The sequence below is a fragment of the Saccopteryx leptura genome, chromosome 2 (assembly GCF_036850995.1).
Source record: "Saccopteryx leptura isolate mSacLep1 chromosome 2, mSacLep1_pri_phased_curated, whole genome shotgun sequence".
Lineage (NCBI taxonomy): Eukaryota > Metazoa > Chordata > Mammalia > Chiroptera > Emballonuridae > Saccopteryx > Saccopteryx leptura.
Window position 1 is genome coordinate 333,917,150 of NC_089504.1, and position 25,507 is coordinate 333,942,656.

Consider the following 25,507-nt stretch of genomic DNA (forward strand, 5'->3'; position numbering starts at 1 on the left):
CTGCTAACCCCCCCAACCCAGGCCTGAAACACAGTCCAATGGGAGCAGACTGGGACACAATCTCAGAGGCCCCTGCTCTCCATGTGGCTTCTCCATTCACCTCAGAGCAAACGCCTTGTTTTGCAACCTCAAATCTCAAACCCCAAGTCTTCAGAAGAGACGGAGGGAGGGAAGGGGAGGCAGAAATCTGTCCCAGCTTCATCCCCCAAGACGGCATTTGCCCTTCCCTCCTCCTCCCTGGCCATCCCAGCGCTTCTCAGTTCAATTCCACAAACGCCAGGTGAGCAGCCCTAGGTGCTCGCCTGGGAGCAGCTGTCGAGGGCCATGGAGATGACGGGGACAGTAACAGAGTGTATGTCCCGGACAGCGGAGGGCCCAGCATGGTGAGAGCTTCACAGGGGAGGTAGTGTCCAAGAGGACCTGGCAGCACCACAGACTCCAGCGTCAGAAAGACCCCAGTTTATTTTAAATATATATACATAATATTTTTTTTTATTTTAGTGAGAGGAGGAGAAGCAGAGACAGACTCCTGCATGCACTCTGATCCACCTGGCAAGCCCACTAGGGGGTGATGCTCTGCCCATCTGGGGCCATTGCTCCATTGCTCAGCAACACAGCCGTTTTTTTAGCACCTGAGGCAGAGGCCAGGGAGCCATCCTCAGCGCCCAAGGCCAACTCGCTTAAACCAACCGAGCCATGGCTATGGGAGAGGAAAAGCGAGAGAGAGCAAGAGAGAGAGAGGGGAGGGGTGGTAAAGCAGGTGGTTGCTTCTCCTGTGTGCCCTAACTGGGAATCAAACCCAGGACATCCACACTCTGGGCCAACGCTCTACCACTGAGCCAACCTGCTAGGGCCAGAAAGACACAAGTTTAAATCTCTGGCCCCAGTGGCTTGGGCAAATTAAGTCACCTTTCTGAGCCTCAGTTTCCTCACTGTAAAATGATGATCACTGCACCTACCTTATAGGGTTGTGGTCGGCTTTAAATGAAACAACCCATGTAAAAGGTTCAGCAAAAATCTAAGTATCTGTGATGATGATGAAGAGAAGGAGGAGGTAGAAGAGGAGGAGGAGGAAGAAGAGGAGGAGGAAGAAGAAGAGGAGGAGGAGGAGAAGGGGAAGGAGGGAGAGGGAGATGAGAATGACAGCAATGGTGATCATTTCAATTCTCCCCCATCCTTTTTTTTTTTTTTTTTTTTTTTGTGACAGAGTCAGACAGAGGGACAGATAGGGACAGACAGCCAGGAAAGGAGAGATGAGAAGCATCAATTCTTAGTTGCAGCACCTTAGTTGTTTGTTGATTGCATTCTCATATGTGCCTTGACTAGGGGGCTACAGCAGACTGAGTGACTCCTTGCTTGAGCCAGAGACCTTGGGCTCAAGCTGGCAACCTCAGGGTCTCGAACCTGGGTCTTATGTGTCCCAGTCTGACGCTCTATCCACTGCACCACTGCCTGGTCAGGCTTTCCCATCCTTATCTTTGGATTTTCCTGTAAGCTAGAGTCTGAACCCTTCAATTCAGCCTTTTGTTAGACACCCTTTTACCTGCTGTGGGTATCACAGGAACTACAGAATGAGTTTGACATCGGGCAATCCTAACTAAAATGCATACAACTAAAATGTAAATTTACCAATTTACAAAGAGCTCTACCTAACACAAGGGTCCCCAAACTTTTTACACAGGGGGCCAGTTCACTGTCCCTCAGGCCGTTGGAGGGCTGGACTATAAAGAAAACTATGAACAAATCCCTATGCATACTGCACATATCTTATTTTAAAGTAAAAAAAAAACAGAATGGGAACAAATACAATATTTTAAGTAAAGAACAAGTAAATTTAAATCAACAAACTGACCAGTATTTCAATGGGAACTATGCTCCTCTCACTGACCACCAATGAAAGAGGTGCCCCTTCCGGAAGTGCGGTGGGGGCCAGATAAATGGCTTCAGGGGACCCCTGACCTAACACCATCTCATGGAAGCCTTACAACATCTGTGTGAGGTCACGAGGGAGGAAATTCTCCGTATCTTCACTTTAGAGATGAGCAACCCTGAAGCTCAGAGAAGGTGATGGACATTCCTCAGGTCATACAGCTAGAAGGTGGCAGGGCTGAGACAACACCTAGATTTTCTCTCTTCCTTGAGGCCCCTTTTTACTGCACCGCCCAAGAGGGTAGGCAATAGAGTCCAGCCTGAGCTTGGGGAGTGTGGCATCTTCAGGTCAGCGCTTCAGGTTTCACACTGCGGGCTCAAGGAGTGGGTGGTGCTGCGCAGAAGAGCAAGGCTGTAGGGAGTGTTGGGGAGTGAAGCGAGCGTGTCCTGCCAACACTAGAGACGTGGCTTCATCTGGGCTTCCACTCTGGGCAGGACCAATCCACCCAGAAAGCAGGTTGCTAAAGCGGACGCAGTGTCGTCCAGCTAACCTTCATCAGACCAGGTCCTTGCAATGTTCCTGGCTCCCCCCTCCTCTAAAAGCTGCTGAGAAAAGTCTTGTGGGCCCCAGTCACCAAGGACCGAGCATCCACAGTGAGACGAGCCCGATGCTGCAGGCCTCACCTGAGCTCTCCCAGTCTATCCTCTGAAGTCCTATTTAGAGATAAGAAAACTGAGGCTCAGAGGGGTTATGACAATCCTCCAATGTCTCATAGCTAAAGAGAGCAGATGTGTATCTATCCAAAGCTTGTGCCCCTCCCGTTCCCTGGGCGGCTCTATGAGACTGTGACATTTAATTTTATGTGTCAACCTGACTGCCACGGTGCTCAGACAATTTGAACATTATTCAGGGTGTGTCTGTGAGGGTGTTTCTGGATGAGATTGATATTTGACTCAGTTGACTGAGTAAAGCAGATTTCCCTTCCTAAAGTGGGTGGGCCTCATCTAATCAACAGAAGACTGGAATAGAAGAGAAAGGCTGCTGAGGAAGAGGGAGCTCCTCTTGGCTGACTGCAGAGCTGGGACACGGGTCTTTTCCAGCCTTCAGACTCAGACCCAAGTGTTGGCTCTTCTTGGGTCTGAGCCTGCTGGCTTTCTAGTCTGAAAGAGCACTGATCCTGCAGGTTCCAGACTCAGACAAGAACTACACATCAGCTTTCCTGGGTCTCCAGTTTGCTGACTGCAGCTCTTGGGATTTCTCAGTCTCCATAATGGAGTGAGCCAACTCCTTATCACAAAAACCTCTCTCTCTATTATATACGCATATGCATTGTATTGGTTCTATTTCACTGGAGAATCCTGACTAATCGGAAGACCAAAGTGGCTGCATATTTGGGTGTGGAACGCCCAACTTCCAGAGGCCAGATATCAAAATATCCAGAACAATTGTCTGATTTGGTCTAAAAGTCCCCTTGGTTCCCGAGGCCCCAACAGGAAGTCTGGCAGGGAGGGAACCGACCTGGCCAAATGAGCAGAGCCAAGTGGCAGAAACGTTGGTTGGCTTGCTTTCTTCTCCTCCTCCTGCTTCTTCCTCTTCCCCCTCCTTTTTTAAAAAACTCAAACTGTTCCCCAAGTACGGAGAGAGAGGTTGTCCGCTCTCTCCAGCACCCCAATGTGTACAGCAATACTTGCCGAGTCCACTAGATGGAGCAAGTGACCCAGCGGAAAGGGCAAAAAAATGCCACTCCAGGAGAGAAGGTGGGGAGGAAGGGGTGCACCGGTCTGGAATCTTCGCTAGGATCCCCAAGCTGGATAAATGTTCCCTACCCCTATCTTGCCTGACTTCTAGTCAGTGGTGTTAAACTTAATCATTGGGTTCCCGAGCACTTTAGTCAGTTGTCACTGTAGCATATCTGGATTTCAAAGTCCTCAAACCAAGTTTTCCCCTTATGAGCCACCAAGCAAAAGGGGCAACCACGAACTGAAGAATGTCAGTGCCCTGAGGCCTCAGCGCTCCAGGCAGAGCGCCTCCTTACTGTGCCTGTGCTCCTGACAGCCTGACAGTATACCTTGCACCAGGGATTTTAAAAATCGATGGACAAACACTCTAGTGAGGTGGTCATGTGATGAGGGAAGGAACCAGGACAGGAAGCCAGGAGGAAGGCAGAGGGGAGAAGGAAATGGCAAGGACACTTTTCTTCTTCAGCAAGTGGCTCTATTTGGCCACGCTTTCTCAACCCTCAGCCGGCATTTCTGGCCCTGTGTTGTGCCCTACAATGAATTCTGCTGCACCTGCTCCCAATGGGGTAATAGCGGAGTCTCCCGGGGGGGGGGGGGGAGGGTGTCTCTGAGCCCTGTTGGGAATGAGAGATCTAACAGCAGATACAGGAAGCAGGAGTCTTCTCTTTGCTTTTCCAGTTGGCCTCAATTCAGGTCTCAGAATACTCTCTCCTCCACCAGTAGCAAAAATCCTGCCCTGTATGTCCAAGATGGCTGTCTCTCACCTGCCACCCTTCCTAGGATGACAAAACTGGCTGTGGGGGGCCTGGACCTGACCAACACCCTCTCCACCCCCTCCACCTCCCACCTGCCCCCACCGTCCCTTCCCAAACTTGCACTGCCTGGCAGCCAGTGAGCTCTGCCTCTGTTGCCATGGCAATGATGTGGCTTCCCCCAAGTGGGAAGCCAGTTGGTTGCCAAGGCCCTTGTTGCCAAAGGCTATAACAGCCACCTGGTGGTGTGAAGGGGGGGGTGAGAGCTCGGCAGAGGGGTGGAGGGTGGCCGAGGAAGCTGGAGAAAGGAAGCAGGGGGTTTTTAAGAAATGGTCGAGTCCAAGTAGCCTTCCCTGGCTGGATAGGGTGGGGTGCTGGGCCCTGCGGAAGGGAACAAGTATCTCACAGCCTTTCAGTGACTGCTCCTTGGGGGGATTAGAGGAAAGAGAGAGGACCCCCATAAAACACACCTGGACAAGCCCTCTACCCAGCAGGACCAGGCACTCCAAGCCCCCGCAAAATGGAGGAACGGCTTTGATTCTTCCCAACTTCAGAATAACAGCTCCCAGGAATGTCTCTCTTGCTCCTGTATCTCAGACACACGGTGCACAGGCTGGGCCCAGAGAGAGCTGGGCCCTGTGGCCAGGAACAGCACTAACTGCAAACTTCCACACATTTCTAGCCCCTGGGTCTGTCTCAGAGCACATCCTTAATATTCCATGGAAAATGCTTCTCTTTGGCACAGGGCTTCCATCAGTCAACAAGAGTTGAGGCAGGCACCATTACAGCTCATTCCCTTCTGGGGACCCTCGGTTCTCAGGAAATGCTGCTACAGAAGCAGCTTGCTTCACCCCACAGTGAACACTGAGGCCAGCTTTTTACAAAATGCTGAGCTGGCATTTGTATATTTACAGCCCACAGGTCACATAGGCAGCCACTGTCCACCTGGACCCAGAAAGCAGAGCCTGTTCCCTCTCCACGGCCCCATCGTGCTAGAGGCGCCCAAAGAGAAAAGTGACAGAGGAGGTGAGGGTGTCCGGCGGGCAGGGGGAGCCGACAGCTGGTGGAGGAGGCAGAGAGAGCAGCAGGTGGGCTGGGAGGGGTGCCTGGTCTGAGAGGAGTCCAGGACAAGAGAGAGATGACGAGGGCACCGCAAACAGCAGGCTCACGTCTCCCCCGTCCTCATCCCCAGGGAGCATCCCAAGCAGAGCCTGGCCCACGACCCCCAGGCCTGCCCACCGCCTCCCCAAAAGCACCCCCTCCCCAAACCCAGAAGGAAAAGCCGGTGTACCTACCCCAGGTGCCAGCCCCTCAGGTGGGGTGGGGGAGGTGCTGTCCCCGCTGCCCTGGCTGCGGGCGCTGAGCTGGGGTGACATGGTGGGTGACTCGTCGATGTACGGCATGGTCTCTGAGCCCTCCGGGGGCCCCTTCTGCTCCTCATTTCCCTCTCCGTCGTAGTCGTCTGCCCCGTAGCTGAAGTCTGAGACAAGGAACAAGAAAGGCCACTGAGAGTCCTCCACGAGGGCTGCCAGGGACTGGTAGCGCAGTGGGCGCCGGCGCCGGCCCCCAGCTGCCATGCTCCTGGCCGCAGCATCCAGGGCCTGGCCCAGGCGGGGGCTGCGCAGGGGCCCGGGCTCCGTGTGGGGCTGGGGAGCGCCAGCAGTTCAGGGGCCGCTGGGAGCCAGGCAGGAGGAGCAGATTAGCTGTTGCTACCCGCTTAATAGCATGTCAGTTGCGTATTTCAAGCTGCTGTTTCCTTTGCCTCCTGCCTAATTCCAAGTCTAAAAATTAACAGTGGGAACAGGAGGCAGGACGCTCGCTTCCAACTCTCCTCTCTGAGTCACCATTTTGCTTTTTATAGGGAATAAGAGGTGGGGGCTGGGCCCAAGCGATGTCACTTCCGGAGCCCCTCCTCCCAGGGTACCATTTGTACACTGAGTCCCATCCCTGGGTGAGGGGGGCAGAGCAGGTTCCAGGCCGGGGGGTTAAAGAACGGCACTCAAGGGAGCCCTCACCCCCTGAAGGCCTCGTGCAGGACGGGGCCCAAGACTGGCAGAGCGTGGGCGAGAAGGCGGCCCTGAGGCCTGGCAGGGACACGATGGAACACAAGACTCCTGAAAAGCCAGCACTTACTTCTATAATTTCAATGTAGGCCTCCTTCAGAGAAGGAGGGAAGAAAAGGCAGTGGGGAAGTCGAGCTGCTGTTAACCCGCTTGGCTGCCAGCACCGCTCTGGCCCGGAGCCCACGCAGACACCCCTTCCTTACGACAGCAGGGTGGGTCCATGCAGGACACAGAGCAGCGCCTCAGAAAGGACCCTGCCCAAATCCCACCAGTGGGGGGGGGTCTTCTCTGCATCAGGGGGAGGGATCCTCCCACCACTACCCCCTTCCCAGCCCCTGGCTGGGCCTGTCCCATCATCTGCTCAGATGTTACTTCTTCCAGGATGTCCTCCCTGGCATCTCAGCTCAGAACTCCAACAGCTCATGGCCTTCTAATGCCCCAACTGATCCTTCCCATTTGCCCCTAAGCCCCTGGAGCAGGAACTGGGTGTCTCAGTCACCACTGTGTGCCCAGCATCCACAGGCCAACACGCAGCAAGAAGATGTGTGCAGAAGGAATGAATGGGCAGAGGAATGCACTGACCCTCCCAGGTCTGAGACTTGAGCCAAGTTCCCCACTGGGGCCTGGCTCTTCCTCCTGTGTCACAACATACCAGCCCCCGGGAAGCCGGCAGCCTGAGAATGGTGTTAACAGGTCACCAGGGCGCCTGGCCACAGCCACACTTAGTGCAATCTGGCCCTTTGGCAGCTGAGAGCTTCCTCCAGCCTCACTGCACCTGCTCCTGCGACTTCTCCTTCAGTCCCTGTGCTGACAGCCCATTAAGCTGTCAGGGGACATGGCTACTATTTTTTTTTCCCAGGATAGGCACGCATGTGAAGAACCACAGAACCTAGTGGTCCAGCCACTGAGCTGTGTGTATGCCATGCACCCAGGAGATAGGATCTACTGCCCCAGAGGACACAGGGCCTGTGTCTGAGGCCCGCATGGAGTGGGCCAGCTCTGCTATTTCCAGGGGCTGGGAGAGAGAAGGAGGAGCCACAGCGTTGGGTCTGGCACTGTTTGCTGAGACCTACTCACTTCAGAAAAACACAAGGAGAGGATGAAACATCATGTTCAACTGCCATCTCTCCGCTAGGAGGCTCCAGGCGGCCCTATTACTCCTGCAGTCATGGCTGGGAGTGTCAGTCATGGTGAACCCTGGCCTGGCCAGCAGCTCAGATTCTAGCAGGCCATGCCAACTCTTCTACATACTAACCAATTCCCTGGGATCATAGGACCAGGTCCCTCACTCTCAAGACTTTTGCCAAGGGCAGAGGTACAAGGGACAGCAGGGAAGGTGGCGTGACTCACCTCCTTCACACAGCCTGGAGCTGGCTGGGTAACAACAGCAGGGCGGGCGGGAAGGTCTCTGCAAGGCCCCCTGCCCCCCGCCATGTGCACAATTCAGCCTTATCAGAGTGGCGGCCGTGGACCAGCATCCCCTGCTCTTCTCAACACAGCCGCATCTGTGAGGCTGCTCCTACTCAACCCAATTTACACACTGTGTTCTTATTTGTGCAGAAAGGATCTGAACCCAGGCCTGCCTGTTTATCTCCAGGTGCCACCTTTCCCCCTCGGAACATCACCAACATTCCAGAGAAATCCTCTACAGCCCTTCTTGTCAGGGGAGGCTAACCGAAGAGGACAGGGAGGGTGCCTGAGAGTAAGGCGCCCGCCACAGGGGAGGGGAGCCTCAGGAGGAGGGAAGTGACCACAGAACCCTCCGCAAACGTTCCTAGATACTCGCCCTTTCATCCCACCCTCCACAAGAACCCCACTGTCTGTCAGAGACCCAGGAGACCCCTATCAGCTTCCATAGTTGGTAAAGTGTTTAACTCAGCAGAATTCAAGACTGTGTCCTAAAAAATTAATTCTAAATGTATCTAAACGTAAAGTTAAAAGGTTATTAATCAGAGGGTTGTTTGTGATTGTGAAATATTGAAAACAACCTAAAGGATGAATTATAAGAAATTGGTTTAGTAAATTATGGTGTATGTCCAAGATGGACTAATATGTAGCCATTAAAAAAATTATATGGCCCTGGCCGGTTGGCTCAGCGGTAGAGCGTCGGCCTGGCGTGCGGGGGACCCGGATTCGATTCCCAGCCAGGGCACATAGAAGAAGCGCCCATTTGCTTCTCCACACTCCCCCCCTCCTTCCTCTCTGTCTCTCTCTTCCCTTCCCGCAGCCAAGGCTCCACTGGAGCAAAGATGGCCTGGGCGCTGGTTGCGGCAGAGCGACTCCCCGGAGGGGCAGAGCATCGCCCCCTGGTGGGCAGAGCGTCACCCCTGGTGGGCGTGCCGGGTGGATCCCGGTCGGGCGCATGCGGGAGTCTGTCTGACTGTCTCTCCCCGTTTCCAGTTTCAGAAAAATACAAAAAAAAAAATTATATGGATGATGTATGCCATATTATTAAGTAAATAAGGAAATTAATAACAGTATGTACAATATGACATTATGTTTGAAAAAAATGTCTATACGTGCATAGAATAAAGCCTGCAATGTAACAACACAAAACAATGATAAAGCAGTCAGATTCTAGGAATTTGGGAGGAATTAATACATGGTCTCTTCTTTCTAGGACACTAACAGACGATGCTTGTCTGCTACCTAATGTCCGTCTTCCCTTCTTCCCTGCTTACTTTGCTCTGACTTTACATGAGGTGGGAATAGACTTGGTCCCAGGCAAGATACCCACTTTCTCTGCCTGTCTTACAATCTTACATCGTTCTAATCCATGGAACCCAAGTGAAACAGCATGGGACCCCCTGGCAAGGCCTCTCTGCTTTGCTAATTAAAAAAGGACTTTTCGTGTTGACCTCAGATAGGACGACCAGAGCTACAGCGGCCATACAGCTGCCAGGAAGAAATGGTCCAGAATGAACAGAGACATTTCCCTGACGCTGTTGAGGTGCAAAGCCACAGTAGAAACAGCCCACCCCATTTCTTGCTAAGTGGGAAATAGAAGCCCTTAGACGTTGGGTTTTCTGCCACTTAAAATAAACACATTCCCATGTGATGCCTTTACAGCCCAGTAGAGGAAGGCAGTCCAATAAGCAATAAAATATCCTAGATGCTGTGACATAAGTACCGCACAGGCAAGGCAGAGAGGAAGGAGCAGACCACAGTGTGGGTGAGGGGATGGCGGGAAGGACTTGAGTGATACCGGAAGGGAGTGGTTTATGACTGGGGCTAAGAGCAAGGATGCGGGGTCACACAGCTTAGGTTCCAATCCAGGCTCCACCACTTTCTAACCTCTTTGTGCTCAGAAGAGTGCCTGGCATAAGGCAACCTCTTCTAAATGGACAGGGAATGGTTAAACCAATGAATGTGAGGGGATGGATGATGAAGGGACTGAGCGCTCAGGGCCGCTGCAAGGATCAAACCAGATAATGCACACCAAGCACTTAGCACATCGTAAGCACCCAGTAAATCTCAGCTGCTTTTATTAATATTATTAATTGTATCTTGAAAGATGTGTGGGTGCTTGCCAGGCAGATGGGGGACATGAGCAGAGTTCTAAGCAACGAGAGGAGGCTTGGCAAAGGCACAAAGTGTGAAACAGCAGGGCCCCTTAAGGGGCTATAAATAGCGAGGCATGGCTAGAACACTGAGTGAGCAGGAGGGTGAGGGGGTAGCCAGTGCTGGAGAGGTGGGCAGACCGGCACACTGAGGGCCTCCTGAGCCATGCTAAGTTAGTTAGTCAGGACCCGGTGGGGACCATGGACCTGGACCATACCCGCTGCAGGGTCTTGTCAGCTACATCATTGCTGAGTATCTTTAACTTTAGTTAATGCCTCCTCATGCACATGTTCCTCTGTGGGGTTACAACACAGGCAGAATCCTGTGACCTCCACATCTCCTAGGAGTTGCGCAGATTGGGACCACATGTGAACACAGGGTTACTATTCCAAGCCTATACGGGGGTCCTCAGGTTACAACAGCCTTGACATATGAGTTTCAAGTTTATGATGCTCACTCCCATAAAAACTTTAAAAAATTGAGATGTGAGTGTCATACTTACGGACTACGTGGATGAACTAGTTCCAGACTAGCCTGGAACAATTCTTTAAGAAGCTAGAGAGGCCTGCAACAGATCCTGTACCCTCTACATCAGCTGCTTCTCGAGATGAAACCCCTGTAGTGCAGGTAGAATCATCTCCAGCATGTTCCTTAGGCAATCCTGATTCACCTGACCCCGTATCTCCAGCACCTTCTGCAGGTTCTCCTGCCTCCCCAGCTTCCTCCTCCCAGTAGGTCACTCTCTCCCACCTTGCAATGCCCCTTCCAGTGTGCAAGCCAATCACAGGAATGAAGTTTTTTTACACTAATTTTTGGTCATTTTTTTACACTAATTTTTGGTCATTTTTTTCTGTTACTACAGTATTATAGTACAGTATATTTATGTCCTTTTTCTGTGGCTTAGTGGTGTTTTATATTCTAGAATATGATTTTACAACTGTGTTAGGATAGGGAAGTGACTTAGGCTAGGGTGTATTTTGACTTACACCAAAATTCAGGTTATGTTACTGTTGTAGAAATGGAACTGTGTGGTAACCCGAGGACCCCCCTGTAATAGATGGAGCCCATGCCATATGACAGGATATGAGCCAACCAGTGACAGACCATGGAAACATGGTCTTTTGAGCAATGTGAAGAGTTCAAACCTAAATGACCAAACTCCATTTCTACCATTTTAAGTTCTGCTAGGCCCAAGGGGGAGAAAGGGGTGTCCAAACAGCTGGTGGCACAGAGGTGGCAAGCTGTTTATAACCTTTCCTAGACTGTCAACAATGACCAATGGCACAGCCAGAATACATCCTGATACCCTCCAACTCCCCTAGAGGAGTTTTCTTTTATTAGTGAGAGAGATAGAGAGACAGAGTGAGGGACAGACAGGCAGGAAGAGAGAGATGAGAAGCAACAATTCTTCACTGTGACTTTTCTTTTTCACTTCACTTTTCTTCTTCACTTCACTTTTTTGTGTGTGTGACTAAGACAGAGAGAGACAGAGGGACAGATAGGGAAAGACAGACAGGAAGGGAGAGAGATGAGAAGCATCCATTCTTCATTGTGGCACCTTAGTTGTTCATTAACTGCTTTCTCATATGTGCCTTGACCGGGGAGCTACAGCAGAGCGAGTGACCCCTTGCTCAAGCCAGCGACCTTGGGCTTCAAGCTAGCAACCTTTGGGCTCAAGCCAGCGACATGGGGTCATATCTATGATCCCACACTCAAGCCAGCGACCCCATGCTTAAGCCGGAAAGCTCGGGGTTTCGAACCTGGGTCCTCTGCATCCCAGTCTGACACTCTATCCACTGTGCCACCACCTGGTCAGGCCCTCCTAGAGGACCTTTCCATCCTCTTCTTGGACACTCTTAAGAACCTGTGAGTGCAGGATAAAGGTCTAAGTATGGAATGGTCGTGCCCTCCCAGCAGGGGTGCTACAAAGGATGATATGAGGTGATAAACTTATTTTCTGCCCTAGAACTGATGAAGGCAATGGGAGAGAAGGACCTTGGGAAAACAGCCAAGGAAAGCCCAGGCCTGACCATCATTCCTACAGAAGTAGCAATAAAAGTCTTCAGAAACCATCAAAATTCTCTGTATGTCACACGCTGCATCAGGTGGGGAAAGAACAACGGGACACAGACTCCATTCCTGCCCTCTAGGATCTCCTAGTGTGGCCTGTGCATGCTCACTGTCATTTGTCCTGTGCCAGCCAAATGAAAGAGAGAGAGAGAGGTACATGAATCTGTTCCTACATGTGTCCTGACCAGGGATTGAACTGGCAATCTCTGAGCTTTGGGACAAAACTCTAACCAACTGAGCTATCTGGCCAGGGCTAGAACTTTTATTGATTTTGAGAGAGAGAGAGAGAAAATAAATCAGTTTGTTGTTCTACTTATTTATGCATTCATTGGTTGATTCTTCTATGTGCCCTGACAGGAGACTGAACCCACAACCTTGGCATGTCAAGATGACACTCTAACTAACTGACCTGGGTGTTGGTTACACAAGTAAGCCGATGTAAAAAGTTCATTACGTTATATGCGGATAAGATTGGTGAACTTAAATACCTTTTAAAAAAATTAAAGACCATCTAAAGTACTACCATTATGATTCTCACTTACAACTGAGGAAGTAAAGACATGGTAAGTTGAGTCACTTGCCCAAGGTTTAATGGCTAAGTGGGAAACCAAGACTGAACAGCAAGTCTGACTGCAGACCTGCCTTCTAACCATCATAATGGGTAGAGTCTGTACATAGGTGGGTTGCACTATCAAAGAAACCAGTTCTGTCAAAGCCTGGATGAGGAAGAGGTCTGTTTGGTGGAGGGTGTGAGTGTGCCCCGGCGGGCAGGAGAGAGGAAGGGGCTGGTCCCAGCCGGGGGGACAGTGCTGCAAAGGCAGTGGGCAGGACTGCGTCCTCTTGTTCAGGGCGCTGAGGAACAGACTGCTGTAGCTGAAGCTGAGGCCCCAGGAGCCATCCTTTTGCCTGGGTTCTGTCCTCCCAGCTCGCCCTTCCTGTCGCTAACTCTCAGAAAATGATTCCACTCCCTGCTCGCATCTCCCCAGCTGCCGGGCACCGGGCTGAGGCCAGCACCGACCCTGCTGTGAAACTGTGCCCGTGTGGCTTCCTGATGTTGGCCTCTCCATCAGGAGATGCACAGATCTTTCCATGTTCCCCCAAATCCTCTAACTCCCCCCAATTCCTCCTCAAACTAAGCTGGGTCTTCCCCATACTCCCAGCAGGTCAGCCCCGCTGGCTGGACTCAACAGGTAGGAGCCCTTCCAAGACTGAGAACCCCCTCAGTAATCCTCGGCTCCTTCACAAAGCCAAGGGGCACACAGGGCTGAGAAACTTGGCCTCTCCCTAACCCAGTGGAAACCAAGACCCTGAGGCAGACTCGGAGCCCAAGGTCGTGTGGCCCATCCCAGAGCTGGGCTGCTGTAGAACCGGAAGGACTGTTTATTGGCTCTGCAGATCACCGGGTTGGCGCTGGGCCTCTCTGAGCTCCGGTGTCTCATTCTTTTTTTTTTTTTTTTTTTTTTTAAATTTTATTTATTCATTTTTTTAGAGAGGAGAGAGAGAGAAGGGGGGAGGAGCTGGAAGCATCAACTCCCATATGTGCCTTGACCAGGCAAGCCCAGAGTTTCGAACCGGCGACCTCAGCATTTCCAGGTCGACGCTTTATCCACTGCACCACCACAGGTCAGGCAAGGGTGTCTCATTCTTGAGGTGGGGGTAATAATGCGTGTGTCTCAAGCTGGTTGTGAGAGAACCTTCAATAACATCATGTAGGTTAAAGAACTTGAGCAGCATCTGGCAGAAGAGTCCTCAACAGAGGCCAACTGAAGAAACAGGAGAGCGAACACTTTCAGGGCCCTGTGACCCCAGCTGCCGCGGGAGACCCTCAGTGGCGGCAGAGCACCAAGTGGGGACCAGCATCTTTCCCATGGACAAGCCACCTCCTCTCAGTACCCTCTGCTCTACGACAGAAGGAAGAGGAAGAAGGGAGCCAGGACAGCACGGAGGGCACAGGCTTTGAGTCAGACTCAGGGTCCAAGCCCAGCATTGCCATTTAATAGCTCTGTGACCTTGGGCAAGTGACTTAACCTTCCAGAGGCTTGGTCTCTTCACCTATAAAATGGGGCTGACACATAATGATTATACCTTGTGAGTTTTTTGCGGGGTTGCATTGAGAAACTCTATGCAATGCAAGGCACCTGGCTCAGGGCCAGTGCTGAATAAACAGTAGCGATTCTCATTACTACCCTGGTCTCTTCCTGAGCAGTAAGTACCACAGAGAGAGCTCCTAGTTCTTGAAAAACAAAAAACAGAAGCAGGGCTTTAGAAACATACAGCTGGGCCCGGCTTCCACAGGCCTTCCTCCATCAGCCGACTCAATTGTTCACTGGTCAGCCTACATTTATTAGGCTCAGTACGGAGGCAGGCGTTGGGGAACAGTTCAAATCTTAACCTTGAAAACACCAGTTCCAACCTTTTCTGTACACTGGAATCTCCTGGGGAGTTTTTTTCCATTGATGAGAGAGAGAGAGAGAGGGAGGGAGAGAGAGAGAGAGAGAGAGAGAGAGAGAGAGAGAGAGAGAGGGAGAGAGAGGGAAGGAATCATCAACTCCTTGTTCCACTTATTTAGTTGTACACTCATTGATTGCTTCTTGTATGTGCCCTGGCTGGGGATCGAACCCGTGACTTCGGGAGGCAGGGAGAGCACTCTATCCACTGAACCACCTGGCCAGGGCCTCTCCTGGGGAGTTTGGAAACTACTGGTGTCTGGCTCCCAACCTACGATCCATATTGAATTGGAATGGGGTGGCTGGGGCTGCAGGGCTGCTAAAAGCTCCCTGGGTGACGCGAATGCATTGCAAAGTTGAGAACCACCAGTTTAAGACAAGGACCCTGAGATCGAATAAAACTAAACTCTGAAACAGCCCAGGGAGCCATTAGCAGGGCCATTTGAGAGACACTGGAGAGGTTCCTTGTCAGAGGCAGGATTTGAATTAAGTCTAGAAGGACTTGCAGGTTTGCCCGGGAAGAGGCAAGGAGGTGGACAGGAAGGGCTTCACTCTGTAAACATGGGGAGGCAGGGAGGGCAGTCCCTGTCCCATTCACACAGGGCCCTCAGCCTTGGCCTACAGCAGCCACCTAGCCCACAGGATGGCCTCCCCTCGCCGTAGGCCTGGAGCAAGGAAATGAACCCAGCAAAGGGACACCTGGATGACAGAGCTGCTCATTCCTAGAGGTGCTGCCGTGGGCCTGGAGCACTGGGTTCTGGTTCTGCCTGGGAGGCTGGGAACAGACTCAAGGCCCCCCATGGGGCAAGGCTCAGCCTCTCTGGTTGTCATGGAGACGCAATTGCCCTGTACCTCCAGGCTCCCTCGGGGATAGAGGCAGAAACCAGGGCTGCCAGGAGAAGCCCGGACTCCATAGTCTGAGACAAAGGAACCTTAGGTCTGGGAGATCTGCATCAGGGGCACAAGGGGTAGGTGAGATGCTAGGGGCCAGCCACTGGGCCCTGGGTAGAGAAAGGAAAGTGGCTGCTCCCGGTCCGGATTCAAAGATGGAGCAGAAACACTGTGATCTGCAAATGTGGTTCACCATTTACACAGCAAGCCCACAGCTGGGATCTCATTCCATCCTCACAACCCAGGGAGGATGTCAGAGTAGATATTACTCTCCCGCTTCACATAGGAGAAAACGGGAGCTCAAAACTGGTCTGCGGTTTGTCCATGGCCAGCTGGGTAACGAACAAGTGAGCCACAACTTAAAGCCCACTCACTGGACCGAGTCCATTGCTTTTTGTATTTTGACGTCATCTCCTACCCTGGCAAGAGGGGCCTAAAATTCCTAATTACTCTGTAGGAAAGGTACTTATATGCCCACCAAATACGTAGAAATATTGGTGCAAATGGCCAGATGACCTTGGCAGAACGGACAAAAATGTACTCATGCGTACACGAGCAACAGTCAGTTGTTCAACAAGTAGCTCCCATCATATTATGTGCCTGACACAGTGACAGGAACAGACCCCAAGCCAGACTCAGCGCATCTAACTCCACCACCAGTAGCCCATTAGCCAGTCAAGAGGATACAATGCGATGCGCCCTGGGCCAGAAGTCAGGTGGATCTCAGTTCTACTGACTTCCTTCCAGCAAGTTGCTCATTTTCTGGGAGGCTCCACTTTCGCATTGTCAACGGGATGACTTAGCTGCCCTGCCTCTTCCACAGGGCTGCTCTGAGGAGTGAGGAGAGACAGACACTAGACAAGAGGAGCATTCCACAAATAGTATATAGCATTCCATCAAGCAGATCCTTCCAAAAAAATTCCTCTACAAAGTCAAGTTCATATTCATTTTGGCCTTTGGTATATTCTGGCTTCCCCACTAGGTGGCAGGAGTCTGGAAGAGCAAGGACGGTCCTCTTCAATTTATGTCATATTATTCATGACACTCAAGACAGTACTCACACATAGCAGATGCTCCATAACTGCCCAACAGGCTGATACAGAGCCTAAAAACTCCTCTTCTACTCTTTCCATAGCAACCTGTATAGGGTCTGGGGCTAGAAGGTTACTCCGACAAATCTTACAGGAGTCCTAACCCTCGTTATAGTTAACAGCTTTAACGTGCCTGCTCCTTCCCCTCTGAACCATCATGAATTGACTAACTTAAGGTTCAGCTCTTCCTCCTCTCCTGCACATGCTGGTGATAAATGTTCCATGAAGGGGAAGCAGCCAGGAGGCCATGAGGAGAAAGCATCAAAGGACTATTATGACAGTGACCTTCGAATCCAATCCCACTTATCACTTGCCTGGGATGGATGGCCTCTGTGGAGCCCCTCTCCCATACATGGTTTCATGAGTCCTTAGGGTATTTATAAAAAATTAAATGACTCTCAATCTAGTGCTGAGAAGTAAAGACAGTTCAGAGAACAGTTAAGTAATATAAGGTCCGAAGAGGTCAGTAAGACTCTCAAAGCTGCCCGGCACGTTGGTGGCAGCCAGGATCAGAATCTATGATTCTGACCTTCCACCCCTCCCTTCAATCCCAGAGCCAAGTGGCTCCAGGCTCTCATCCCTCTCTGCAGAAATCAACCAAGACATTTCCAACCTGCACTCACTTGCCCGCCCTCACACAGACACCCAGAGAAACACCCTGTGCCTCCGCCACTGCTATCAGGAGGCCAGACTTGCTGACATTCAGCTCAAGCTGCTGCCTCTCCACAGAGCGCCTCCTGGACCTTAAAAATGATTCTATTCAACAGGGCCATTAGAGGGCTCCAGAGTACCAGTGGTTTGACCTGATACTTCCTTTTGCCACCCACTGAGAGAAGAGAAGAGGACTCCCCGGCTCATTTCTGCCCTTTGCACACATGCACACACAAATAGGCACACACAGGGACAGCTCCTTAAGGTGGCTCTGATACCCTCTGACTCACTCTGCTCTGATCTTGGCTGCCACCAATGTGCAAGGCAGCTTTGAATCTTGCTGACCTCTTTGGACCTTATATTACTTATCTGTTCTCTGAACTGTCCTACTCACATACATTGGTACAGCTCCTTTTTTTTTTTTTTTTTTTTTTTGTATTTTTCTGAAGTGAGAAGCAGGGAGGCCGGCAGGCAGACAGACTCCCACATGTGCCTGACCGGGATCCACCGTGCATGCCCACCAGGGGGCGATGCTCTGCCCATCTGGGGCATTACTCTGTTGTAGCAGGAACCATTCTATCACCAGAGGCAGAGGCCATGGAGCCATCCTCAGCACCTGGGCCAATTTTTTGCTCCAATGGAGCCTTGGCTGTGGGAGGGGAAGAGAGAGAAAGGAGAAGGGGAAGGGTAGAGAAGCAGATGGTCGCTTCTCCTGTGTGCTCAGGTCGGGAATCGTACCCAGGACTTCCACAGGCAGGGCTGACACTCTACCGCTGAGCCAACTGGCCAAAGCCTTGTCTGCTCTGGTCAGCCTTTCCGCACAATTTCCCACTCTTCTTCCCCTGCTGCAGCAACCTTGGAGGCCATGAGTTCCAGATGGTGCAGCCTCCATTGGGCTGGATCCCTGAGTGAACATATGGAAAAGAGGCCTACCTGTGCTGGACCAGTGTGAGGAAGCAGTAAGCCTTGCTCGCGTTAAGTCATGGGGATTTCGAGACTAAGTTGGTTCTGCAGCATAAGCAGCCTACCCGAACATGCTCCCAACTTCTCCACATAAGGTCAGCTGACCAGCTCCAATCTCAAAGTTCCTCATGCACTTCCCAATGAATGACAATTCCTGTCTCTTAACACTACCCATGGTGGACTCATGGTGAACCACAGCCACCCTCCTCCTCCCGTTAGGAGAGAACCAGGAACTTAATCTCTTCTGAGGGATGAAGGGAAGAAAATCTGGAATGTGCTTAGCCTAGTGTTCGGTAGAAGCTGGCTTCAGAGGGCCAACCGTTCCTCTGGTGACCTATCCACTCTCTTGGGGCCAAGTCAGTGGGCCCCTCCCTGACAAGCTCCAAGGATAGCCTATCACTGATGTGTGAAGTAAGCCCAAAAGGAGACTGGGAAACACCCATGTTCATAGCAGCATGATTCATAAGAGCCCAAAGGGGGGAAGCAACCCAAGTGTCCACTGATGAATGGATAGATAAAATGTGATCTATACAACAGAATATTATTGAGCCTTAAATAGGAAGGAAATTCTATAGTTGCTACAATGCAGATGAACCTTGCAGACATTATGCTAAGTGAAATTTTCAGTCACAAAATATTGTATAATTCCACTTATATGAAATATTTAGAGTAGTCAAATTCCTAGTGACAGGAAGTAGGATGAGGGTTGCCAGGCACCGAGGGGGGAGAGATGAAAGGGGGGGGGTTACTGTTTAATAGGTGCAGAGTTTCAGTTTGGTAAGAGGAAAAGAGTTCGAGAGACAGATGGTGGTAATGGCTGCACAACTGTGTGAGTGTACTTAATGCCACAAAACTAACTGCACACTTAAAAATGATTACGATTTTAGATTTTATGTTACATGTATTTTACCACAATTAAAAAAAATAGAATAAAATATATCTTCACAAAAAGCAGGCAGGCAGGAAAGGAGCAATCAATACCAGAGACAGAAACTCTGTCACGGGAATTAGCAGGGGGCAAGGAAAAAACCAGACCGGAGCCCACTCAGCTCCCAAAGAGGGCTCCACAGTCACCTTCTAAGTTACAGAGACAGGTTCCACCTCCACAGCTCCTTTCTGTTTTGCTGCCAACTTCCTGGCACAAGACAAGCCTGGCTCTGCCCTAGGCAGGGGCTGCCAGACATTTGTCAGCTCCAATTCCAATACTCCTTCTCCCATCCAGCAGCAACTGGGCACTCACTACAGAGGTCAACCTGCCCCACACCTAACCACTGCCAATGCCACAGGGAGCATGCAGACATGCGGGCCAACCCCAGCGGCTGTGGCTGAAAACAAAACATCCCCTTACTCCTCTGTTACCTCCACTTACATTCACACAGCTCCATCCTCCCACCTGGCAGCAGGAGAGAATCAAGCTTAGGACTAGACATGGCCCCAGGGCTGATGGAATGGAGTGGAAAGGAAAAACAACGTTCCCTTGTTGGCCCTCAAAACAAGGGCAGCTGTAGACCGCAGGCCAGAGAGGAGAGGCTGAGAGGGACAGGCACCAGGGCCCACAGGGCCGGCAGGACCTGCCCTGTCCCAGGTGTTAACACTGCGACCACCTATGCACAGACAGACTAGTGAGACGAGGCTGGAGCATCAGTGGCCAGGTCAATTACCTCTACTCCCAGGAGGGTTCCTGGAAACATCCTTTTCATGCCTGGACATGTGAACGTGAGAGAAGGGGCACAGTCCCCATAAAAACCAGGACTTGGCTGATGTGAGATGGCTGTATCTCATGTGCCAGACCTGGGGGCAGGTAAAGGGACACATCCCATCTCCCAGAAAAATGAAATCAAGGTTCTGAATTGGGGACAAGAGAAGAGTTACAGGGTCTGGAGGTGCCCTTCAGAAGCCATGAAAGGACATAGTACTGGTTCTAGAGCCAGGCTACCTGAATTCAAATTCCCAGTTTTAGCTGTGTGATCTTGGGCAACTTGCCTAACTTTGCTGTGTCTTAGTTTTCTCCTTTATAAAATGAAGGTAATAATGCCTGACTGGTGGTGGCACAGTGGATAGCATTGAGCTGGGATGCTGAGGTCCCAGGTTTGAAACCCTAAGGTTGTTGGCTTGAGCATGGGCTCACCAGCTTGAGTGTGGGATCATCAACATGATCCCATGGTCACTGGCTTGAGCCCAAAGGACGCTGGCTTGAGCAAGAGGTCACTGGCTTGGCTGGAACTCCCCCAACCCCAAGTCAAGACATGTATGAGAAGCAGTCCATGAACAACTAAAGTGACGCTACTACGAGTTGATGCTTCTCATCTTTCTGCCTTTCTGTTTCCCTCTCTCTAATAAATTAAAAAAAATAATAATATTACCTCATAGAGCCTGACCTGTGGTGGTGCAGTGGATAAAGCGTCGACCTGGAAATGCTGAGGTCGCCAGTTCGAAACCCTGGGCTTGTCTGGTCAAGGCACATATGGGAGTTGATGCTTCCAGCTCCTCCCCCCTTCTCCCTCTCTGTCTCTCTCTCTCCCTCTCTCTCTCCTCTCTAAAAATGAAAAAATGAATAAATAAATAAAATTAAAAAAAATATTACCTCATAGACCTTTTTGTTAAATGAGTTACTTCAAGTAAAGGCACTAAGAACAATGTCTTTATTAAGTGATGTAGTAAATGACGTTAATGGCTGTGACTATTAATATCAGTACGACTTCTGGCCCAGGGAAAGACACCGAGAGCTAGCCCAGTTTGTCTGATGTCTTCTCCGGGGCTGGAAGCAGCTGCACGTCGTGTGGGCAGTGCACAGGCTACGCAAGCACCGAAAGAGGCACAAGAGAACAGCCCACACATGGCAACCGCGCCCCCACTTTTCCTTTCACTGCCAGCTCCTCCTGGACCACTGTCCACTCTTTTTTCTTCTTCTTAGTGTGGATCTGAGATCCCTCCTGGGAACCTAGAGCCCTTCAGCAGGGTTAGGAAGCAGACCAGGTAATGGTCTGTAGCCATACTCTCCACGTTGTACGTCAGAGAGGGCGGAGCACCCAGCCTCCTGGGAACCGTGAAGGCAAGGAGGGAAGAGCACAGGTACGGGTCTCCCTGGGCTCCCGCAAATGCACAGGGGTGTCTATCAACACACAGAAGCTCACAAGTGCAGCCTTGAGCCTTCCCCCCATTGCTGGCTTATTGGGGTACATGTGTGTGTGTGCACTTGCTTCCCCATGCAAGCTAACTTGGCAGAGACAGTAACAGTTTGGTCAAGAGCTCATGCTCTACCTCTCACCAGCGGGGTGACCTTGGGCACATCACTTAACCTCTCTGTTTCTGTTTCATTTTCAATATGGAATAACAGCATCCAAACTCCCAGAGTTTCTGTGAGGATGAGGTGAGTAATTATATCTAACGTGCACTTACTTAGAAGAGTACTACTAGCACCACCTAAGTATTAACTACTATTACCATGCCTCATAAACTCAGCAAGTTAGAGCTTATGACTGCCAGGCTTTTAGAGAGATTCTAGTTCTCCACTGGTTCTATATCTTACCCTGGACCAGTTCAACCAAACCCTTCCCTGCTGAGAACTCAGCAGATAATCAGTCCTCACCCTGGGAGGGCTTCAGGCAAAAATCCCACATTCAGTCTATGTACCAAGTTGGGGTCTCGTCGATGCCCTGCCCTGCCCTGACCTCACTGACTGCTTCCCGGGTTTTCCTCCTTCCTCAGGCAATGCCAACGCCCACATCTCTCATTCTTCCCGATCAGAAATCAGAAATAGCTCTAGTCAGTCAGTCCTCACACAGAGCTTGTGTTTTCCTCTGGGGAGAGGGTACCATGGTTTTTCCACCAGAACAAGTACAGTGTGTTTCTATACTGGACATCCTAAAAACTGCTGATGATAGGGGCATATAGAATCCAAGAGAAACTGGACATGAAGCCCAAAGATTTAGGTTTAACTCTTTGGGCAAGTCACTTAAAACTCTCTGGGTCCCCGAGTCTGCCCTGCTGCACAATGGGACAGTACTGCCTTCTCTCCAGTGTAGAGGCAAGGAGATGATAAAACCGTGAGAGGGTATTCAGTGCAGTGCCTGGCACACAGCAGGTGCTCAATGTGGCTGGAACATGGACTTTTTTACTTTCTTTCCCATTATAGGGAAAATGTGAGAGGAGAGATCCGAACCGAGGTACTGGGCTGCTTGGCCCAGCAGTATGTTATCTTTAGCAAGATGATGAGCTCTGTCAGGTGGTTTAGGAATAAATTCATGACCCAGCCTGGGCAAGTGTTGTGAGCTGGGCTTCAGAATGGCCCTCTGTTCAGGGTTCCCTACTGGATGCATCATGAACTCCTCCTTTCCCCAGAATTTGGTTTATTTGCTCAAATTACCCACTGCCCCCCAGCACTGGGCAGAAGGGCCAAGGGAGTCATTTGTGTTCTCTGCTCACACATGCCTAATCTGCTCAATGCCCACATGTTTTTTGGTGCAGCTGCCCCATCATGTCCACCTAAGCAGATGACACATCTTCCCAAGGAAGGGCTGGGAATACAGGCTCACAGACTCATGTGCCTATCACATGACAGCATCCCTAGGCAGGAAAACTACACCCTGTGACTAACTCATCCTTCTCACTGGTTTGAAGCCTCCTGGTCACCATAGCAACAGGCCCCAGCTCCAGCCTGCCAGGCGGGGCTGATGCAATTCTCAGGCAGTGAGCAACTCCAGCTCAGCTCAAACCTGTGAGCTCTGTTCCCACTCGGGGGCAGGCAAGTGGGGAGAACAAGTGACGAGGAAGGAGACGGGCACATACCTACAGAAATCTCCGCTCTGCCCCCAGCTCTGCTCTGAGGGCTGGATCCAAGGATGTGGGCCCTGAGGGAGCAACGGATTCCCCTCCTACGTCCCTAACAGCCATGGTGTCGCTGCAGTGGCTGCCACTTCTGGAAGATTTATCTCTAACACCTTAGGCTAATCTGGAGAAGCGGGAGACAGTACCTGGCCCTCTCTACTAGCACATGGCCCCTTCGCCACCTTCTGAGCCAGCCCCCCACCCACTGAGCACCCCTGATTTCCTCAACCCACAGGAAGTCCAGCTCTGCACCCTGCAACAGGTGCAGCTTCACTATCCTCTGCTCAGGTGTGTCTCGCTGTAGTTGCCTTAAAGCACCCATAAATCTGGAACTCCTTTGCAAGCTAAAATACCCCCAGGCTAAACTAACACCATGCCCCACCCTCCCAGCTCTCTATCCCACTCTGCAAGGGTCTGGCTGCCCTGGGGAGTCTTATCCACTGGCTGGAGTCAATGTGAGACAACAGTTCCACACCGAGGACGTACTGAGCAAGAGCCACCCAACCTCTTAATGCAACTAAGTCCCACAACCTCATGGAACAAGCACTCAGAGAGAAGGGAGGTCAAATCATCTAATCTCATCCACCCACTCATCGCACAAACACACTAAGGAAACAGGAAAGGAAGCTGTGTCGGGAAGAGAGCCTGGCAACGCTAGAGGCCCTCTCTACTCTCTAGCCTTCCCGCACCTACCCATGGATGCAGAGCTCTCCCTCCCAAGGCCACTGTCCTGGAGAAGATGCCTGTAGTGTGAGGAATGCTTCCCTCCTGCAGGCCCCTGTCCTTCTCCATCCCCAAAGCCACCTCCTGCCTATGCTCCCTCCTACCTGGCCTACATCAAAGGCATCCATCCAATCAGGAGCTGGGCATCAGCATAAACAGGCCCTGCTCTGGGACCTTGCCAGCTATGCTGGGAGATGTGTAGGCTTGCCTGGTGGAGGGAGGGAAAGTGTGCCTCTGGGGCACCCTCGCCTGTGCGCCCGCCCGCCCTCGGGGGCAGTCACACTGGGCCCTCCCAGTGGTCACCCTGACAGATGTGCAAAGTGATCATCTCCAGGGGCCGCTGGGGAGATGGCAGTCAGCTGTGTGATGTCCTGGTCACGCGCATCCTGCGGGAGCCTCCGGGGCTGCTAAGAGTAGGTGGGCAGAGAGGGTAACCTGTTAGGGCTGGAGGTGGCTCTCTAGATCTATATGTTAATCGAGTAGATTTGAGAAATCAGAAATGAACACATCTATGAATGGTCAACTGGATTTCAACCAGAGTGCCAAGATCATGCAATAGCTTTTTCAACAAATGGTGCTAGGAAAACTGGATATCTACTTTCAAAAAAAATGAGGTTGGATCCTTACTTCACACAATACACAAAAATTAACTCAACATGGGTTGAAGACCTAAATGGAAGAGCTAAACAGAAAACTCTTAGAAGAAAACACAGAGGTAGAGCTCCTGGTGTTGGATTTGGCTAAGGATTCTTAGCTATGACACCAAAAGCACACGCAACAGAAGAAAATATAGATTAACTGGACATCATCAAAATTAAAAGCTTTTGTCTTCAAAGTGAAAAGACAACCCACAAAATAGGAGAAAGTATTTGCAAATCATATGATCTGATCAAGGACTTGTAGCTAGACTACATAGAGGAACATTACAACCCAACAATACCCAACTAAAAATAAGCAAAGGATCTGAACAGACATGTCTTCAAGGAAGGGGAAGGTGGCTTCCCTTCATTTACTTGACAGATAGCTCTGTGTACCTACTCTGTGCCAGGCAATAGAGACACAACTGGGAAGCAAAGCAGACTCAGCCTATGCCCTTATAAGGCTAAAACCTGGTGGACAGATAGCACACATTTACTATGTGACTGTTCCATGTAGTAACTCAGTCATCACAGTGAGGTAGGAAACTGAGGCACAGAGTCACCTGTCTTCCCTGAGGTCACACAGCTGTGAGTGGCCATGTTTGGAACCTGAGCAGTCTGGTCCCAAACACTACTTTCTCTCCTGCTATCTGATTATACCAGTAATATTACAGTCTACTTCTAAGATACCCAGGGGCCTGGTCTCTCCGGCCATAGTCCATGAGAGGCAACAACTACAAGGGCAAGGCCACAGCTATAACATGCCCAGCAGGAGCAGGGTGAGACCAACACTCGCAACAGACGGAAGGATGAGAACCAGAAGGCACAGAGGTCTCATGCCAAAGAGTATGTGGGCAGACAGCCCTGGTGAGAGCAGCAGGGACACGCCCTGTGCCTGCCTGCTGGGCACAGAACCCCAGGGCCACTGAGCCAGACCCATAACAGGGTGCATACAGTCACTGCAGGTCAAGCTGTCAGTCCTCATGTAGCCAGTTTGGCAGATCACTATTTGGAATGAATTAAAAAGGAGCATCTCACCTACTAAGGTAGGTATTGTTTTATGAAGCTTGTCTCAGATATATACGGCATGTATATTGTGTTGTACTGTAAAATTATTTTCCTACTGTGGAGTTTGTCCAGAAATGTAGGAGTAGCATTATTTCTACTAAATAAGCTGTAGTTTTTTCTTATAAGGAAAGTCTATGCCACTTTGACAATGAA

General features: G+C 50.9%; 1 protein-coding gene across 3 annotated transcripts in view; it reads right to left on the reverse strand.

Annotated features, from left to right (window-relative positions):
* The window catches only part of ABR (ABR activator of RhoGEF and GTPase), a 199,776-nt gene that overhangs the window by 99,917 nt on the left and 74,352 nt on the right, over positions 1-25,507 (reverse strand). For 2 of the 3 annotated variants that reach the window (XM_066363591.1, XM_066363592.1), the window contains exon 2: positions 5,653-5,841. In XM_066363591.1, the coding sequence (XP_066219688.1) occupies positions 5,653-5,841 (189 nt within the window). Of the gene's footprint in view, positions 1-5,652; positions 5,859-25,507 lie in introns of those variants that run through there. The other variant, XM_066363595.1, reaches the window with a different exon arrangement.